Source organism: Phycodurus eques, chromosome 9, assembly GCF_024500275.1.
Source record: "Phycodurus eques isolate BA_2022a chromosome 9, UOR_Pequ_1.1, whole genome shotgun sequence".
Taxonomy (NCBI): domain Eukaryota; kingdom Metazoa; phylum Chordata; class Actinopteri; order Syngnathiformes; family Syngnathidae; genus Phycodurus; species Phycodurus eques.
Window position 1 is genome coordinate 29,631,152 of NC_084533.1, and position 19,216 is coordinate 29,650,367.

General features: G+C 50.6%; 2 protein-coding genes across 3 annotated transcripts; one reads left to right on the plus strand and one right to left on the minus strand.

Annotated features, from left to right (window-relative positions):
• Window positions 1-213: 213 nt before the first annotated feature.
• On the minus strand, window positions 214-4,429 carry si:ch211-132p1.2 (proteinase-activated receptor 4). Its single transcript, XM_061685630.1, is given in 3 exon segments — window positions 214-1,030; window positions 1,033-1,812; window positions 3,607-4,429. Coding segments are annotated over 3 exon segments (1,566 nt in total). The 5' UTR covers window positions 4,154-4,429; the 3' UTR covers window positions 214-791.
• A 1,564-nt stretch (window positions 4,430-5,993) lies between these two features.
• On the plus strand, window positions 5,994-18,692 carry rnf130 (ring finger protein 130). 2 transcript variants are annotated; one of them, XR_009769217.1, is made up of 9 exons: window positions 5,994-6,300; window positions 9,171-9,479; window positions 12,002-12,193; window positions 12,405-12,655; window positions 12,736-12,807; window positions 12,899-12,981; window positions 13,107-13,203; window positions 13,290-13,618; window positions 16,751-16,837. XR_009769217.1 is itself a non-coding variant. In XM_061686105.1 (9 exons), exons 2-9 carry the CDS (start codon window positions 9,188-9,190, stop codon window positions 16,837-16,839), a joined length of 1,263 nt encoding a protein of 420 aa, XP_061542089.1. In that variant the 5' UTR covers window positions 5,996-6,300; window positions 9,171-9,187; the 3' UTR covers window positions 16,840-18,692. The 2 variants fall into 2 exon arrangements, 1 of the variants encoding a protein (XP_061542089.1); XM_061686105.1 differs by having other exon boundaries at window positions 5,996-6,300; window positions 13,290-13,476; window positions 16,751-18,692.
• The last annotated feature ends 524 nt before the right edge of the window (window positions 18,693-19,216 follow it).

Genomic DNA, 19,216 nt, shown 5'->3' on the forward strand with positions numbered 1-19,216 from the left:
GGTTCCACCGCCAATCCAAATACGCGATTGCGAGTGTGGCTCGTTCGGCCGCCGACACACACGTATGCCTATATTGGGGCGGTATCTGAAAGGTCGTGCTTGTGTGGCGTTAGCAGAACTGACACAACTACAACTAAACTCATGAACTTAATCACAACAAAGTTTTCAAATGAATGCACTATATGCGCTTAACTATGATTATTCTCCTTCAGATACTTCTAACGATTAATTTTGAGGTATTTCTTGACACTTGAGTATTTTAGGTCGCATTTCTTGGGACATTGTGTTCATGGCTCTGTGTGAGTCAAGTCACTTTTATTTTCCTGTATCGAGCGCCAATTCACAACAGTTATCTCAAGGCACTTTCCACAATGAGCGGGTCAAGAACCGGAATTGTTTGTAGAGCCGCATGCCGAAATTTCATTGTGCTTTGTTGACATTTTTGTGTGCAGTGACAATAAAGCTCATTCTGAGATGAGACAATCGCAGAAAAAGATGAAGTACCAAGAGAAGGATTCAACAATATGTATTTGGTTAGCTAGCTATTATACAAAGTGTACATGTGATAAAGTGATGTAGTAACACAAAACTGTCTAAAATAGTGGTTAATAGGTTCAGATGTTTCACTGAATTTACACAAAGCTGCTCTGTGTTCCATGAAATCGTTGGTGTTGTTTTGAGGGAAGTTATTCAGGACTTCCTTGGAAGATCACAATCATCAGCAAGTGGTCACATGGTCTCAAGTATGTAAAAGTGTTCTTTAACTGCTTTTCTCCGTGGCGCGGTGATGTTCAGGTCCGCGTGGAGACAGACAGCAGGGTGACCTTCGTCCTGGGCCCGGATGCGTACGAGGAGTGGGACGCTTTGTTCGGCGGGTTGGCCGGTGGCGGAGCGTTGCCGCGGCAACAGAGCAGGCTTTCGGCCTTGTCCCTGAAGTCCGCCGACACGTAGTAGAAGATGAAGGGGTCCACGCTGCTGCTGAAGGTGCTAACGGCCAAGCTGAGCATGTACGGCACGTACACGTCCTCAGCGCGTAGGTGAGGAGCAGGAGGACGTTACTGGGCAGCACGCAGACCACGAACACCAGCAGTACCAGCAGCGTGACCCGGACGGCGTGGGCGTAACGCTCGCCCTCGGCCAGCAGCGCTCGCAGGACGCCGCAGTGGCAGAACACGATGACGACGAAGGGCAGCAGGAAGCCCAGCGTGAACAGCGTGACGAAGTAGGGCAGGAAGAAGTTCTCCTGCTCGCGCTGGGGAAGCGCGTCGTGGCAGGTGGTGATGTGGGGCCGGTCCAGAGCGTACGTCTGCTGCGACGACAGCAGCGGCAACATGGCCGCCAGCACCGCCGCCCACACCAGCGCTGTCATTTGCAGAGACGTCCGCCGGCTGCGCAGGGTCTTGGCGCCGAACGGGTGCACCAGGGCCACGTAGCGGTCCAGAGCCACCAGCGCCAGGCACAGCACCGACCCGTACATGTTCCCGTAGAACGAGGCCGTGACAATCCGGCAGAACGGCTCGCCCAACTCCCAGTGGCTCCCTCGGAAGTGGTAAGCGATGCGGAAGGGCAGCGCCAGCAGCAGCAGAGAGTCCACCGCCGTCAGGTTGATGAGCAGGACGGTGGACGGGAGACGCTTGCTTTTGAACACCAGGATCCAAAGGGCCAGCAGGTTGGCCGGGAGACCCGCCGCCAAGGCCAGGAGGTAGAGCGCCGGCAGGTACAACTCGGTGGTCGGGGCCTGGATCTCCTTCAGCTGCTTCTCGTTCAGAGCGGTCACGTTGCACGACACCTTCAGCCGGAAGGCCCGGAGACCTGCGCAGACACACCGCGACACGGCTCACTGTGCGAAACCCAAAGAGGAGTTTATCAGAACCTTCTCCTTCCAAGGCCAGAAGGTGATGAGGCGAGGCGGTGATGCGGAAGGAAGACGCAGCTGGAAAACCGCCAGCAAGTTGCCAGATCAAGCGCCGCAGTGCTTGAGAGAGAGGTCTACGTCATGGAATCAGAATCAGCTTGACTGACGACCAAGTATGTTAAAAACACACGAGGAATTTGTCTCTGGTATTTGGAGCCACTCTCGTACTACTGCAACGTTACCAAAAGATACATTTAGGACATTAAATGCATACAATAAGTATGGAGAGTCATGTAAGGTGACCGGTCGTGTGGTAATCCTGACCAACAACAGTTATGCAAGTACCGCAGAGTGACTAAGCTACGACAGTAACAATGTCACCACGGAGATGTGCACAATTGGAAAAGTGTCACTATGAAGTTACAGGTCAACTGTTTGGCAAAGGGGAAGACGCTATTGGTAGCTAGAGGTCACCCGATTCCAAGCCTGCCTGAGATCTGCTCGGTTGAGCAACTTCAGATCCAAGTTTGGTATTTCCTGCTTTGTTTTGAATCTATTGATTAAGCGAGCGCTACTCATTTTGTGTGCGGACTCTCTGTGACTCGATGCTAACTAGGCCTCCTTGTATGTTTGTGTGTTGTTACGGTCCTAATGTACTGTATAATCAAGTCAGAATAGTCCCCTGAGGGGACTTGGGGGCCACGCTGCTGCGTCCCGGGCCTGTGCCCTCCCCTTGCCTCTCCCCCGGGTGCGGCGCCGCGGTCGTCGGCCTTCTCTCCCTCGGGCTTCGTGGGGTCCCCGGCTGACTCGGGGCCCATCGTGGGTGTCGGCGCCTCCCGCCTCGGTCGGGCCCGCCTCCTGGCCCTGTTCTGGTCACTGGGCTACGGTGGGTTTGGGGGGGCGGCGGAATTAGCTGCGGGGCGGGCCCTGCGCTCAGCATTCTCGACTCCGATTGGCTGTCACGACGCAATTTGCGGTTGCGGTTCAAATCTCCCAGCACCGAGCCAATGGGAAAAGGAGTCGAATTTTCACACGCGCGCCCCGCTCGCGTCGTGTCGTACGCGTCGCCCGCCACTGCATTGACTTGACGTGTAATCACGTTGCACGAATGCTTCCATGAACGCAGCAATAGACAGCTGGTCAACCAAAGTAACCAATCGGATGAAGGTCTGCGATCAGGGGACCCGGACGTCGCCATGCTCACGCGAGTGCCGATCGCAGGTGGCTCTAGTCGACCAATGGGAGAGGACTACGCTCTAAGAAGCTACGTGAATGAGCGAGGCGGTGCAATGCGGACTGTGGACTCGCTGACCAGGTCTACCCTCAGCTCAGTATTTTTCTCTTGACTGCTTTTCATCTATGGACATTTGAAAACAAACTTCTTAGACCTGAGGGAAGTAGCTGCTCAGATTCTTCACACCACTGGAAGGATGATCCGACAACCGTCTACACCTGAAGACATGACGACGTGTCTCTAGACTTGCAGAGACCAGAACCCGTGACAGTGTTTAGACCCGTAAAGACGAGAATCCGCATCCTTGTCGAGACCCGGAGAAGGCAGAACACCGGTTCTTGTCTCAAACCGAAAAGACGTTGGCGCGGCAGAGACCCGACAGCGCGTCTTCCTTCTGGGTAATATGTCACGTGCGTCGTACCGAGTTTCGAGCTCGATCGAAGGTCTTTTCAAGCAAACTGGCCAAGTCACGTTTGGTGAAAAGAATGATGGGAAACGAGGAGAAGAGTCAACTCACGCACGGACATGCCGGAACATTCCTCAGCGGGACCGGGAGACGACGACGCGCCGAGGACGGATCGCGGCAGCCAGACCCAGACCAAGACCTGAAGCCCAAACCACTTCATCTTCTTTTGCTCCTTCCTCTTGTCAATTTGTCCCAGTGTTTTTTTTGTATTTGAAATAAAACTCCAATTCTTTCCTCCCACCCCACCCACAGTGTTTTTTTTTTGGAAGTTCAGTGAAACTCTTGGACAAGTTAGCTTGTCTTTGTAAGCTTGGAGCAGAGTCTTCTCCCAAATTTCCTTGGTATTCCTGTTCTTCTCCTTGCTCTTCTTTCTCCTCGTCCTTCTTCCCCTGCAGACGAGTGAGGGCACGTGTAGTTGTAGTTGCTCGGTCTCATTCCAGTTCAAGCCTGATGCGGTCCCGATCTGTTTTGAGGAGAGGAGGACTTTGGAGGAGTCGGCTGGCTCGCATCTGGAGAGCGGTCGTCTGTGAGAGATGAAGCGCACGCCGGGTAGTCGGGTAATGATCCGACACAGCGGGGCTGCGCGTGTGGAAAGCATTCGCCCCGTTTCCTGTTTTCACGTCATGATAAGGACACTTCCCGTCTGTGGTTGCCACGGTGACACATTCTCGTCCTCAAAAATGTTCACGCGTCTAAAGTGTGTGTCCAAATACTTCAATGTACACAACACGCGCTCCGCACGAGTTCTTCGGGAGGTGCAAGTCGTCGAGCGGCCTGCTACTTCGTCATTATAGGATTTATAAATCTAGTCCTCGATCGCTTTAGAACTTTCCGGTAGGTTCTTGTCGTGTTCCTCCATCGCTTTTGAAGGTTGTTGTCGTCATAATTGTTTAGCTCGGAGGAAGCGGAAGTGAGAAGAAATGTTGCTTTTGGCTGTGAATCATCAAACGTTCTTCCGCTTCGCCTCTCTCTCTCGGAGAGAGAAATTCCTCCTGCGCATGTTGCGACAATGTCTTACGATGTGACAAGATTACACGTATATATATATTATCCGTATTTATATTCTTCGTATTTGAATGTCTGTCATTGAACTGTACGTTTTTGCACATCTCCCTTCTTGGCTGCACCGTTTGCATAATGTTGTCGATTACCACTGGCCACTCGCGCTTGAGAACTTTCTGCACCATTTGCACAATGGTCACGGTACCGGATCGTTGCAGTATTAGTTACGTTCAATTGGCATTATATGAGCGTCGGCGCACGAGCGGTCCACTTTCGTCGCTCGATGACTGATGTCCGAAACGCATCCGTCGTCACAGCGGCTGTTCGCCGTCGTACTGGAGCGGCTCCGACTTCCTTTCGTTTCTTGTTTTCTCACACTCGGCCAATGAAGCCGATTCGGATTCCTCTCCAGTTTGAATTGAACTCTTATCCATACATATTTGGTTGTATTGTAATTCATGATTGTAATATTCGATATCACTGTCAAGAATATACTTCCCACATTTCACTCATTGTACAAATATTACTGTTGAATAATTTGACTATTTTACAGGTACCTCTCAAAAAATTTGAATACGGTAGAAAGGTCTTACATGATATTCTGATGTTCTACACGGCGGTCATCGAATCGGTCCTGTGTTCTTCCATCGCAGTCTGGTTCGGCGCCGCTACGAAAAAGGACAAACTCCGACTGCGACGGACAACCAAAACTGCTGAAAGGATTGTCGGTACCCCCCTACCCGCCCTTGAGGACTTGCACGCTGCCAGAACTAAGACAAGGGCGTGCCAAATCCTCTCGGACCGTCTGCACCCCGGTCACCGGCTCTTCCGGCTCCTTCCCTCAGGTAGGCGCTACCGATCGACGCAAACTACAACTAGTAGACATTCCGACAGCTTCTTCCCTCTTGCGATCACCTTCCTAAACACCTAACCTATAATTCCATGACGACAAGCTGGCAATTTTTTGACTTGAGTTGGTTGTCACATTTCTGTGGGGCCAATTATTTATTACTTGTGCACTCACTGTAGTTGTCTCGCCATGCTGCACTATTTGCATATACTGGCCACTCATGCCAGAGTATCATCTGCTCCATTTGCACACGGATCGAGGAGTATCTGTAACATTTGCACAACCGACATTGTCCCAGATGATCGCACTACTCGTCACTTGAAACCGCATACACTCCTTGAAGTCTCGGCGCCCTTTGCACAATGCTCATTGCACCGCACGATTGCAATATGAGTCCTTCGAACTGCTCTAAGTGCTCGAGGACTCTGCATCTTTTTGCACAATTGTTTTTTGTCAATGTCTTTATGTCTCCAAAGTGTTCTGTAAATTGACCGTCCGTCGTACTAGAGCGGCTCCAACGACCGGAGACAAATTCCTTGTGTGTTTTGGACACACTTGGCAAATAAAGATGATTCTGATTCTGATTATTCATTCTTTTCACTAAAACTGCACGTTCTCGCGATACTTGATGTAAATCTCGGCGGAAAACACACGCTCACGCGTTCGTCACGTGGTGTGGCGCGTGCGAGCGTGAGTGCGCATGCGCGCTACGCCACAGCTGTCGGCCTGAGCTGGGGGAGCTTCCACGGCAAAAAAGGCTTCAGGAGGCCCGCACGAGGACGACAACAGCAACGAGAGTCCTGCTCACCGGGACCCGCACGGTCCGCCCGGACGCCGCTCGACAAACCGGGGAGGCCGCCCCTGCGTCCGCGTGCACGCGCCGAGACAAAGACGTGAGTCGTGCACGAGCCTCTTAAACGCAATCTTTAGTTGTTCTACTTTGTACACAAACACACACTTTCAGCAGGCCTGATGATGATGATGATGATGATGATGATGATGATGATGGTCATCATCTGTCCAGCCTCGCTCGACGTGATGGACAAGTCGAGAAAGACGCACATACACTTGTGAGAACATCTTCGAATACACTCGCGCTCCAAGTAGGCCGTCAAAAACATCAACATGAGGGAAATTAGAGGACACGAAGACGTGTAGGACGTGATCGACAGGCAGGAGGAGAAAAGATGGAGGAGATGTGCGGATGGCGACGCGAAGGGCGCTGCACAGACGCGCAGAAGTTGTGAAAGAAATGTGGAAATGAGAGTGTGGCGGACAGCGGCGGTTGGAGAGCAATTTTGGTTTTGTCAAGGGGGCACAGTTTGACACACACACACACGCACGGCGTGTCGAAATGGACGTATGTATTCATCGTGTTTGTCCACGACCTTTGGATGAACTGAAGCTGGACATCCTCGCATCACATATTCCCCGTTTTTTTGGGGAAGGCAACAAAGATGCCCAACATTTCAGCTACCCGCTTTCAGTGCCGCGCAAAAATATTGGCCCCCTTCTCAAAGTCTGCGGTTTTTGCATCCTTTCCCCACTTTAGCGATTAAGATCATCAAACAAATGTAAATGTCTGACAAATGTAAGCCGAGTGAGCTTAAAATGCTGTTTTTAAATGCCGTTTTCAAAACACGGCCTCGTCAAAGTCCAGACTCGAATCCGATTGAAAAGAACCGATCGGCTCGTCGTACTTGAAATCACCGTTTGAAAACAGGCACTGTATATAAATAAGATGGATTAGAACGTGCGACTGTCGCAGGCTCGCTCGGTTTCGCGTCGCGCTAACTGAGCTCGCGATCCACGCTGCAATCGTAACGCATCCATTTATTTTGGGATATCTTTTATTTATTGTTCTACATTTCAGAATCAGAATCAGAATCATCTTTATTTGCCAAGTATGTCCAAAACACACAAGGAATTTGTCTCCGGTAGTCGGAGCCGCTCTAGTACAACAAACAGTCAATTTACAGAACACTTTGGGGACATAAAGACATTGACAAAAAACAATTGTGCAAAAAGATGCAGAGTTTCAATGCCAATGTTCAGCATTCTTTGTACTTGAATCATTATGCTCTTATATCACGACATCGGTGGCATAAAAAACATCAACGATATGAAATATCGAGTCCGTCTCATAAAAACGACGATATTTCGCCACGGACGGGTGATCAGGCAAACTCTTCGGACACGTTAAAAAAGACACTCGAGACGTTTAGGGTCGGTACGGTCGCTCGGCACGGCCCCCTTCGCAATTCACCCCGAACGGGGGGAAGCGCTTCGAAGTGGAAGTGGGTTGCGCGTATAGCGGATTGTAGGCGTAATTAGCGCGCGTGTTCCCCGTCAGCGAGTCGGGCGGGCTCGTCTTGTGGTTAGCGTTCGCCTGCTGGAACGACGCCACAAACAATGAAGCGTTTCTCTCTTTCACTCTTTCGATTTCACCTTTTTTGTTTGCGTTTGAGGCTAGACGTGCGCATTTCACAAGAACTATATCGAATATTTCCACACGCTTATGTTGCACGCGCGCTTTTCGTGTCGCTGTGTCGGTGCGAGTGGGATCCTACGACTTTTATGATGAAGAAAGTTCTCATGAGCAAAAATGAGTTGTCCGCACGTTATTCTACAAAATATCTTGGCAACAAAGATTCACGTTGTCTCTGGTACGAATCTTTTTAGGACTAGCAGCGATCTGGCTCGCCGAAGTTAGCAACGCGAGGCTACCCGCGATGTTCGTCCCCAGGTGGAGGGCACGCGCGTGGCGGAGGCGGGTCTTCCGGTAGGCACGGAGGAAAGAGGTTTACAAATCTTAAGAAGATTTTTTTTTCCTATCTGTGACAGACTCCACACATAACGATACAAAATCAGGCATTGAAGACTTTTGCTCGTATCGTATGTGGTGCGCGTCGATAATCTCGACACAGGACGCCGCGCGCCCGTAAAGATTTTGTTGCGCCCCCGATCTCCGAGTCTGGCTCGATCACACGTGATCTCACAAAAGCGAAGACTGGAAGACTCTTCCGATATGCCTCGATGTTACCGATTATCTGCGAGGCGACCGGAGGCGGGAGCGTTGTAAAAAAAAAAAAGATACTTCTTGCCATGTGGTGAACCCCTTTTTTATACAAAATACTGTAGGACATGTTTGTGGCTTTTATGTTTAGTAGTTGACGGGGAACCTCTCGATTGGCGACATTCCGTTCTATGTCGCAATTCCGCCACACACGTGCCGAGTTTTGGTCGTAAATATTGAACGCATTCATTATTTAAGATTTTAGGGCCTGAGCTGTTTCACACCCTAAAGTCGGGACAAATTCACTCTTAACACACATCGGACCGAAGGACAATCTTCTCGGATCATCTTATAAGACTTGAGATTGTCTGGCGTTAGACGCGCTCGGTCGGGAAGAGGCAGAATCGGCACACAAACAGGCCGGTCGTCTTTACGTCTTTACGTGCGTACTGAGCTTTAGACTCTGGTTGGCCCGCTGCCGGTCCACGGCCCGGTGGTCGGAGAACGCTGGCATAGACGATCGCATGCAGTGGAGATGAGGACATGATAAGACGGAGAAGGCGTACAGTACAGACGTGTGAAGCGCAGGGAGACATGAAGGTGGCGTGGAGAAAACATGTCACAGGCGTGTGGAGGAGACGCGGAGAGGAAGCGGAAGCTTCGGTTGTGTTCGACTGATATGAATAACAATCAATACCTGACAAAACAGCCCAGCAGCGCTGATGTTTTTCTTCTGCCCGTCGACAGTTGCGGATGAGGACGGCATGACGTCCCTCAGCCGGACCGGGCTCCGCGTCGCCTCGGTGCCGGTCCTGGTCCCGGTCCTGGCGCTGGTGCTGGTCCAGACCCGGTGGGCGAGGGCGGGCCGCTCGGACCGCGGCGGCGCCGCGTCGGCGTCCGAGGAGTACGTGAGCGCCACGGTCAACGCCAGCGTGATGGACGCGCGAGGACACGCCGTCCACGTCTTGAGCAGCGATGACGGGACGTACGGGCAGAACTCGCCCAAAGTGGACACCCGTGCGCTGCTCGTCGTCACGCCCGCGCCGCGCCGCGGAGGTGCGCCGACGCGCAACAGACATACACGCGCAATCACAAATACAAAAGCATACACACTTTAAAACGGACACACGTACTAATAAAGACAAAGAAAAGCACACAAATACAGACGACCACAAAACAAATATAACGCACAGGAGCAGACACAAATAGACGTAACACAAACGCAAGCAAGTGCACAGACAAAAAGACAAGTGCACTAAAACACAGACAAACAAAATCTCACACGCACAAAAACATGCACGCAAACAGACAGGTAAACAAAAATACAAATAAACAAAACACAGACGAACAAAAACACACACAGATAAACAGACATGAAAAAACAAACACACAGAAACTCACAATTGCAAACAAGAGCAAACATGCACACACGAAACAGAAATGCACACGCTCTCGTACACACACAAACACACGTACACGCCACAAATGGACAGAAGCGTGACAAAGTCGGCGCCCACCACCGACAGTGGCGCTCCGCCTCCTCCTCAAGCCCCAAAAACACGTCATGAGCGACTCGTCGACGTCGCGCTCCAAACGTCGTCGGCGGTACCAAAGTCCGCTCGTCTCTACGAGCCCGAGCGAACGCTGCGCACAAACGCCGTCTCGTCCTACGCCCGCTGAACGCAGCACGCTCGCGTGACCTGCCGACGCGGCGAAGGTCGCCGAAGGCGGCGCCGTCTCTCGGGTGTCGTTTTACGCTCTCGCTTCCCTCGGAAGGAGGGTCACCGCGGGCGGGCAGCTGGGAAAGGCGCCGACGACGGCGATCCCGATGACCTCGTCCTTCAAACGTGTCGCACGCCCGCATCGGTCCGTCGGGGTTAGCTCGCGACCGGCTCTTCCGGCGAGACGTGCGCGGAACACGTCACCGGGGAGGCGTACCGGGTGGGATCCTAACTAGACGCCCGAGCTACCTCATCTGGCTCCTCTCAATGCGGAGGAGCAGCGGCTCGACTCCGAGCCCCTCCCGGATGACCGGGCTTCTCACCCGCGGATAGCCCGGACACCGTGCGGAGCAAACGCGTTTCAGACGCTCGTATCCACGATCTTGCTCTTTGGGTCGCGACCCAGAGCTCGTGACCACAGGTGAGGCGAGGAACCGAAATCGACCGGTAAACGGAGAGCTTCGTCTTTCGGCTCAGCTCCTTCTTCGCTACGACGGACCGATACGGAGTCCGCATCGCCGCAGACGCTGCACCGATCCGCCTATCGATCTCCCGCTCCGTTCTTCCCTCCCTCGCCAACGAGACCCCAGGATATCTGAACTCCTCCACTTGGGGCGGGATTCCTCGATCCGGACAGGGCACTCCACCCTTTCTTTTTGGAGATGCTCATTTTCATCCCGGCCGCGAACCGCTCCAGCGAGAGTTGAAGATCACGGCTCGGTGAAGCCAACAGAACCACATCTTCTGCTCCAAAAATAAGACAATTCTGTCCAAAAAAGGTGACGAACAGAGTCTGGCAGAAATCGCAGCCTCGAAGGAGTCCAACCCTCATTGAACACGAGTCGGGCTTACTGCCGGCAATGCGGGGCCAAACTCTGACGCCGGTCGTACGGGGACTGAACAGCCCGTATTAGGGAGTCTGGCACCCCATACTACCGGAGCTCCCTCCACGGGACTCCCCAAGGAACGCCTTCTTCCCCAAGTCTACAAAGCACACGTAGAGTGGTTGGGCAAACTCCAGAACCCTGCTGATGTTGTAGCGCCGGTGCACTGTTCCACGGCCAGGACGAAAACCTCTTCCTGGATCTGAGATTCCACTTCCCGACGGATCCTCCTCTCCAGCGCTCCCGAATAGACCTGACCAGGGAGACTGAGGAGTGTGATCCCCAGTAGTCGCCCCAAAGTCCCCAGAGTCTGCTTCCCCATAAAAAGTCGTGTCGGTGGAATTGAGGACTTAAAAGTATGCTCACGTGGTCCCGAGTCGAGGTCAGCAGTGCCCCGTCTTCGCTACGCAGTGTCGATGGTTCACCGCTTTCCCCTCCTGAGATGCCGGATGCTGGACTGGAATTTCCGAAGCCGTGCGGAATTCATTGGAACGGAAAATGAACGGAATCCGTTTTGGAAGAAGACAATTTGGCTGCACCGATAACATTACATTACATTATCATTATCGTCACTGCTTCATTTGCCCTGTCGCTCTGTTTCTCTCTCTCTCGGGTCTCCTGGAGGTTTGAGTTTTACTTGCCAGTTATACCCAAAAGACAACAACAAAAATCGAAATCGATGCAGCAGAACCTGTGCGTGAGGGGACCAATTGGAAACGATGACGTGAACATTGCAAGACTGCCTGGGAGCAGAGTAGCAAAAGTAGTTTGCGTTTCAGCCCCGCTCCGTGGACGAGAGCGTGCAGTCTGTTTCGCCATCAAAAGAGCATATCAAAGCCATTCATCCGAATGAATTTGAAAAAAGGGTTTGGGCTTCAGTGAGCTCATGGTCAATTGTCACATTCTTTTATTGAACTCTTGCAAAGTAACTACTTGTGTATTTATTTATGTATGTGTGTGTGCGTGCGCGTAGTTGTGGATCGTCAGGCCTGCGACCCCAACACGCGATTCGTGGCGCCTTCCCGCGGCGTCCAGTGGGTGGCGCTGCTGCAGAGAGGAAACTGCACGTTCAAGGAGAAAATCCTGAAGGCCGCCGCCTTCAACGCCTCCGCCGTGCTCATCTACAACAACTCCACCAACAAGACCGTCAAGATGGGTCATGAAGGTCAGAGCTCATGCACAGATGTGACCATGCTAATGTGCTAACGTGCTAACATGAGCTACAAGGCTCGCTGGTCCCGGACTAGTATGTCCCGGGGCTCCTGGTTGAGCTGATTGTCCTGGCGGATGGAGTCGAAGGTCTTGGTCCCGCCGGTTCTCGCCGCGTCGTTCGGCGTCCCTCCCGTGTGACGTCGCGTTTGTCGTCTTGCGTTCAGGTACGGGCGACACGGTGGCGGTGATGATCACGGAAGGTTACGGCAAAGAGATCCTGGCCCACCTGGAGAGGAACCTGAGCGTGGTGGTGACGGTCCTGGTGGGTCAGCGCAGTCCCACCAAGAACATCAATCGAGGCTCGCTGGTCTTCGTGTCCATCTCCTTCATCGTCCTCATGATCATCTCGTCCGCTTGGCTCGTCTTCTACTTCATACAGAAGATACGATACGGCGGCGCTCCGCAGCGCGGACACGTACGTCCGGGTGCGCGTGTGTGCACACGTGTGCGTGCCCGTGTGTGATGACAATGTGTCTCCTCTCGGTGTGATCCCAGCGCCGTTTGGGCGACGAAGCCAAGAAGGCCATCGGGAAGTTGACCACCAGGACGGTGAAGAAAGGAGATAAGGTAAGAAGCGCGCGCGCGCGTGTGTGTTTTTGTTCGAGACACACTTTTGAACGTGAATGTGAATTCAGCTCGTGTGTGTGTGCGTGCGTAGGAGACGGATCCTGACTTCAACCACTGTGCAGTTTGCATCGAAGCTTACCAGCTGAACGACGTGCTCCGCGTCCTTCCCTGCAAGTAAGGCGCGCGATGGCACCGAAGTCACGGCTAGTAAAAAAGCAGTCCTACCTGCGTATGATCTCGTGAGATCACGCGATCGCACGGTCGTTGATGTGAGGATGCTATGTCACGCGTGTGTCCAGGCACGTGTTCCACAAGGCGTGCGTGGATCCGTGGCTCCACGAGCACTGCACGTGTCCCATGTGCAAGCTCAACATCCTCAAGGCTCTCGGCGTCGCGGTGAGTCGACGGGCGCTTCCCCGAACGCGCTCCCGTGTCGGCCGCACTTCCCGACGTTCCCGACGATGTGTGTGTTTGCCGTGCAGAGCGGCGTCCCGTGCGCGGACAGCGCGGTTCTGGACGTGGAGCATCTGGGTGCGGATCGGCCGCCCGACGGCCGCGGGACGCCGTCGGGCCGGCGCGGCGGCCGACCCGCCGTCAGCCTGGAGCCGCTCGGCCCGCCCCGCCCGGAGGCCCCGCCCCGGACCCCTGCCCCGGACATCGCCATCGCCAGTAAGAAAAAAAAGAATACGCCGTACGGGTCGAAGCACTGGCAAAGGGGGCCGTGACAAAACCCCGGAGGGACTTTCGATGGCTGCAACGGTGGGGTCAAAACTACCATTTGCGGCCCACGGCGTCGACTGAAAATAACATGGTCAGCGAGGCTTTTAAATTTGACATTTTTATTGACTTAAAGGTGTGGGAAGAGTGAAAAGTGTGGATGTTGAAAATGTGTGTGTGTTGGGGTATTATCACGCTCATAGCCCCCGTGGGTGGCGACGCCCCATGGCAGAAAAACGGAAAACGTGCATTTAACTCGAGTCATAAATAAAACAAAACAAAACTTGACCCAGTTGGGCTTTAAACTTTCATGGCATCAAACCGTAGTCACGCTCGTTAGCGTAGCATGTACAGGAAGTCCGCTATCCTGTTTTCTGGGTTGCTTACGTGATCTTCCGCTTGTAGCGGATTCTGTCAATGTCCACTGAGTTTTTCCACAAATTGTTTTGGAAACAGAATTTTTCGAAAGGTTGAGCATCCCTCAGGAGGCACGCGCTTCTTCCTCACCGTGGTGCTCGTCAGCTGTGAGGTTTTTGTTCGCCGAGTGACCCGCCCCCACCCCCCCCCCCCCGCTTCTGAGTTCTCCCTTGTTACTTTGGCAGCTTAGTCGTTTTCGTGTTTTCTAAATACGTGAAATATGTTTGAAGGGAAGTGCTGAAAGCGTGCAAAGACTGAGGAGAACAATTTCTGTTTCCAATTGTAAACTGGTTTTCACCATCTCAGTTGGGCGAGGCTAAAACGAGCCCGACGACGCACACGAGCTGGGTCGGGTACTTTCTGCCGCGAGTCGGCCTCCCCCCGCTATACAAGTACGGCAGTATTCACCGCAATTGCGAGCTACTTGGTGATTTCCACCACCACGTGGTATCGTTAGCCATCGAGCGCTGCCTACAAGCTGAAAAATGTGTCTTCCCTCAAGTGTTTTCTGTTATTTGGGCTAACGATGTTTTGATGTGGTGACCTGCGCACAGCGTGAGCCGACGGCGAGCTCGGCGGCCGCGCTGTGAATTGGCCTGCTCCTGGCGTTTAAGCTAGTACTTATTAGCCACAAGTGGCCTCGTGGACGGGCGGACCTGCGTCGGCGCCGGCGCCGTCCAAAACTCCGGATCCGCACAAAGTGGCGCCGAAGGGAACGTTCGCTGTCGATTACATTCGCTGGCCCGCGACCGGAGGTGGTTAGAGTAAGACAGTACTCAAGTAAGAGTACTGTCACTTTAGAATATGACTCAAGTAAAAGTCAAAAGTAGCCCTCCAAATCATTACTAGACAAAGAATAAGAAAGTACTCGGTGAAAAAAAAACGACTCAAGTACTGAGTACCTGTTGAGTAATTTCAATCAGAGCATGAACGTCTAATAAAATGAAAATAACTAAATAAAGTATGAATGTGAAAATTCAGATATTGCTGAACATCCATCCATCCGTTTTCTGAGCCGCTTCTCCTCACGAGGGTCGCGGGCGTGCCGGAGCCTATCCCACCTATCATCGGGCAGGACCTGAACCGGTCGCCAGCCAATCGCAGGGCACGTACAAACAAACAACCATTCGCACTCACATCACACCTACGGGCAATTTAGAGTCTCCAATTCATGCATGTTTTTGGGATGTGGGAGGAAAGCGGAGTGCCCGGAGAAAACCCACGCAGGCGCGGGGAGAACATGCAAACTCCACACAGTCGGGGCCGGGGATTGAACCCTGCATCTCAGAACTGTGAGGCCGACGCTCTAACCAGTCGGCCACCGCCTATTGCTGAACAATGTAAATTAATCTACAACATAATAAATAAAACCTTTACAAAATAACATAACGATGAATAAAATCTTTGTAAAATAACAATCAAGGTGCTATTTTGTTTCCACTTGTTAAACAGCACAATAGGGCAGAGATTACAAAAGCAGGAGCAAAACTGCAGTGGACATAAAAAGTCTACACACCCCTGTTCAAATGCCAGGTTTTTTTTGATGTAAAACAATTTCGAACAAAAGAAATCGTTTTTTGAATTGATTTATTGAATTATTTAATTTCTCTTTTTGAGAGGCGAGGTGAAAATAAAACAACTGAAATTTTGTATGTGATTGACTTTGCTCATTTGGCAGGCTTGTTAAAAACACTCTTTGTCAAGACATTTTTTGTCCTTTTATAGGCACTTTAACCCTGCGTTGGCCCCCTGGTCGTTGGCTTGAGAAATTGCTTGATTCGAAACGCAGCAGAGCCCGCATTTTAAATGTCAGTTTTACCGCTGATCAGGTTCATTTATCATGGCAACCAAATTGTGCAGCCCTATGCTCGTGTGACCACTTTCTAATCAGTTTGACTTCCAACTAGTCAACTTATCTCCACAAGGTATCTTTTCACGTGTCGATTTTTTCACACTTCATTTTGCACATGGCGGCACGGTGGACGACCGGTTAGAGCGTCAGCCTCACAGTTCTGAGGACCCGGGTTCATTCCCCGGCCCCGGGCACTCCGGTTTCCTCCCACGTGCCCAAAACATGCATTCATTGGAGACTCTGAATTGCCCGTAGGTGTGACTGTGAGTGCGAATGGTTGTTTGTTTGTATGTGCCCTGCGATTGGCCGGCAACCGGTTCAGGGCGTACCCCGCCTCCTGCCCGGTGACAGCTGGGATAGGCTCCGGCACGCCCGCGACCCTACTGAGGAGAAGCGGCTCAGAAAATGGATGGATGGATGGATGGATGGATGGATTTTGCACATTAATTTTTTTTTTTACAGATTTGTAAGGTAGATTTTTTTTGTTTTTTTTTTGTACACAAATAGTTTTTGAGATGTTTAATTGTTTCTACCGTTTTTACGACGATGAATATTTTACACAAAATATTTTAGATGTTTTTTACAAATTGTTATGACGTTGAAACACTAAAACAAAAATTGAGATGTTCAAATTTTTCCAGATTTTTTTTTTTTTCGAAATGTTGAATTTTTACGCACTGTTGATTTTTAAAAATATTTTTCTAGGTTTATTTTTATTTACTTTTTTTCCCCCCACAGCTGATTTTTTTTTAGCTTACCCCCCCTGAAATATAGCTTGTGGATTTTTTTTTTTAGCTGTAGTTTTCTTTTTTTTTTTTACACTGAATTTTGTAGATGGGAAAAAAAGTCGTGGTTAAATCCGAAGTTAGAAATTGAAATTGCAACTCCTGAATGAATGTGAAATTGAAATTAATGCGATGTTTGTGTTTTTGTGTGTGCGCGCGTGTGTGCATACAGGTGGTCGCTTTTTCACGTCGACGCCACCTCCTCGCATGGAGCTCCCGGACCTCCAGGCCCCTCTGGACCTATATGATGACAAGTCCTGAAGGCTGTCGCCATGACAACCCCTCCGCCTCCCTCCCTCGCGCACGCACACGCACATACACACACACACACACACACACACAATGTGACTTGTGTAAGGACACCGTAGTATTCCAAAGTGTCGATGAAGCGGATCCATCTAGCTCTGGTCTGACTGGGCTTTTGGAGTAGAAGCCGGCAGAAAAACTGAATTCCTTCCCAGGTTCTGCACGCGAGTGTTTGTGTTCCTTAAGGCTTAGAGAATTTCTGCTCAGACCTCCGGGTGATGATTTCTCACTTCCTGTTTCCCCAAATGTTTGGGAATCTCCAAAAGCTAGCCGGGACGTTTCACTGGGTGACGAGGGTCTCGAGTTCCTCTCGAGGATCCTGGAAAAGTTCGGAGGATCTGGAGACTGTTCTTCCCCTGGTTTGTTCCTTGGTAGAAAAGCTGAATTCCTAGAATTCCAGAGTGCCTGAACGTTGGTGAGTGGATGCCACTGCAGCTGGATCACAACCAAAGAGCCGGAACCACCGGACCTTTGAAGCAAGGCCAGTCCAGTCCTGGGACCAGAACCAGAAGCAGAACTTCCTTTGAGAAAATCACGTGACCTCGAAAAGCCCCGACCAATCACATTTCAAGGAACGGCCCCTCACCTGCCGGCGAGTCCCGCCGAGATTCTGAACCAAGCGTTCCCCGTGTCACGTCGCTATGGTAACCGTGTTTGTCGCCGTTTCCTCTCTGAGCGGTGTTGCGAAATCCGCTCTTCCGCTCCGCATTTTTCACGCCAACTTCGACGATGATTTTGGACTCCAAAATGGAAACCAGGCTTCCATTTCTATGCTAACTATTACCCTAGCTTAGCACAATAACTGCTGGCCAAGATTTGCACAAAAGACAGAAGGGAAAGGATAATACTAGCCTAGCTTAGTTTATCTCATGTTAGCATAGCAAGACAACGAGGGATTAAAAAAAAAAAAAGCTAATTTAGCTTTGCAGGAAATAAAGGGAACACGCACGTGAAAGTCACGTCCAAACGTCAACAAATGGGCTCGCTAACGGGCCAATTGACTCGTTAGCCGGGCAGCTGACGAGTCGACGACATCATCGAGTGAGACTTCAGGCTCCGTCATACGGGCTTCCTAAAACCATCCCTCCATTTCTGTCGTAAGAACTCCCTGAAGCGTCCCTCCGTCTGTGTTAATACTGTTCATAATTAGCATTTTGATGTAAGGCAGAATTAACCCAAATTTATACAATCTATAGAGCATTATGATACGGAAATATATATTATTCAATCTATAGACAATTAGAAATGTGAGCCAAAGCTTACAAAATACGTAAATAATAACCACGTGTTGTGCCATTTGCATATTTAGTCATAAGGAAAAACAGATAGAAATTCATGTTGTAACTGAACACGAATATATGTTTTGTATTTCACATTCATCACCGCGACACCAATGGGAGGCGTGTGATTGGTCAAGTTCAATTGTGGGTGGGGTCAGTTGTGAGGCCGGTGAGCCACGTCAATCAAGATGTTAAGCAATACGTATTGATCTGTCATGAATAAATACAAATCTATTTCTTGGCACATCACTGGATGGTATGACATGAAACAAAAGCTTTTATCATCTCCACAACAACTTTATAATTTGATGACTTCATGTTTGTTGTAAAATATGAATACAAAAGTGACGTATGTATGAAACATGAAGTTAATGTCCTGTAGTTCATTTGCTGATTCAAATGCTGTCAATCATTTCACCCGTTGGACCCGCCTCTACTGGTCACCTGGTCCTGCCGTGCAATGTGATTGGTCCGCCGCCAGATCATCCAACATTCTCTTAGCAGTTTTGTTGATGCGTTTACTGATGACATCACTTTTTTTTTTTTTTTTTTTTACATTAAAAATAAATTATGTGAACAATTTTTTTTTATGACCGCTGCATGGAGGAATGTATTAATTTCTGTGACAAAACCTAAATCATCAAAGCTCCCAATTTTATTTGAGCCTTTTTTTTTTTTTTGGACAAAGATGTTCAAATATGAGCTACTGCGGCCCGGAAGTGCAAAACAATATTTCAAATTATGAAAGACATTTTAGAAAACAAATCAACAAAAGAAATGTAGGTTTCAGAAACCAAATGAGCAAAGGCGGAAAGGGAACGTTCCAGATGGCGGATTGACAGCAAGAGACCGGAAGTGATCACGTGACCGGCGACATTTTGAGTTGCTATTAAAGCGGGTTCAGGTGATCAACAGGTGGTTTTGTGGTCAACGCGTGAGCCGCTTTTGTACATCGTGTGGTCGCCAAGGGGTCTTCACGGCACCCGACCGAAAGAATTGAGGCCAAATGTCAACAGACCGCTGCTCAACCAAGTAACTCGGTCACCGACCGG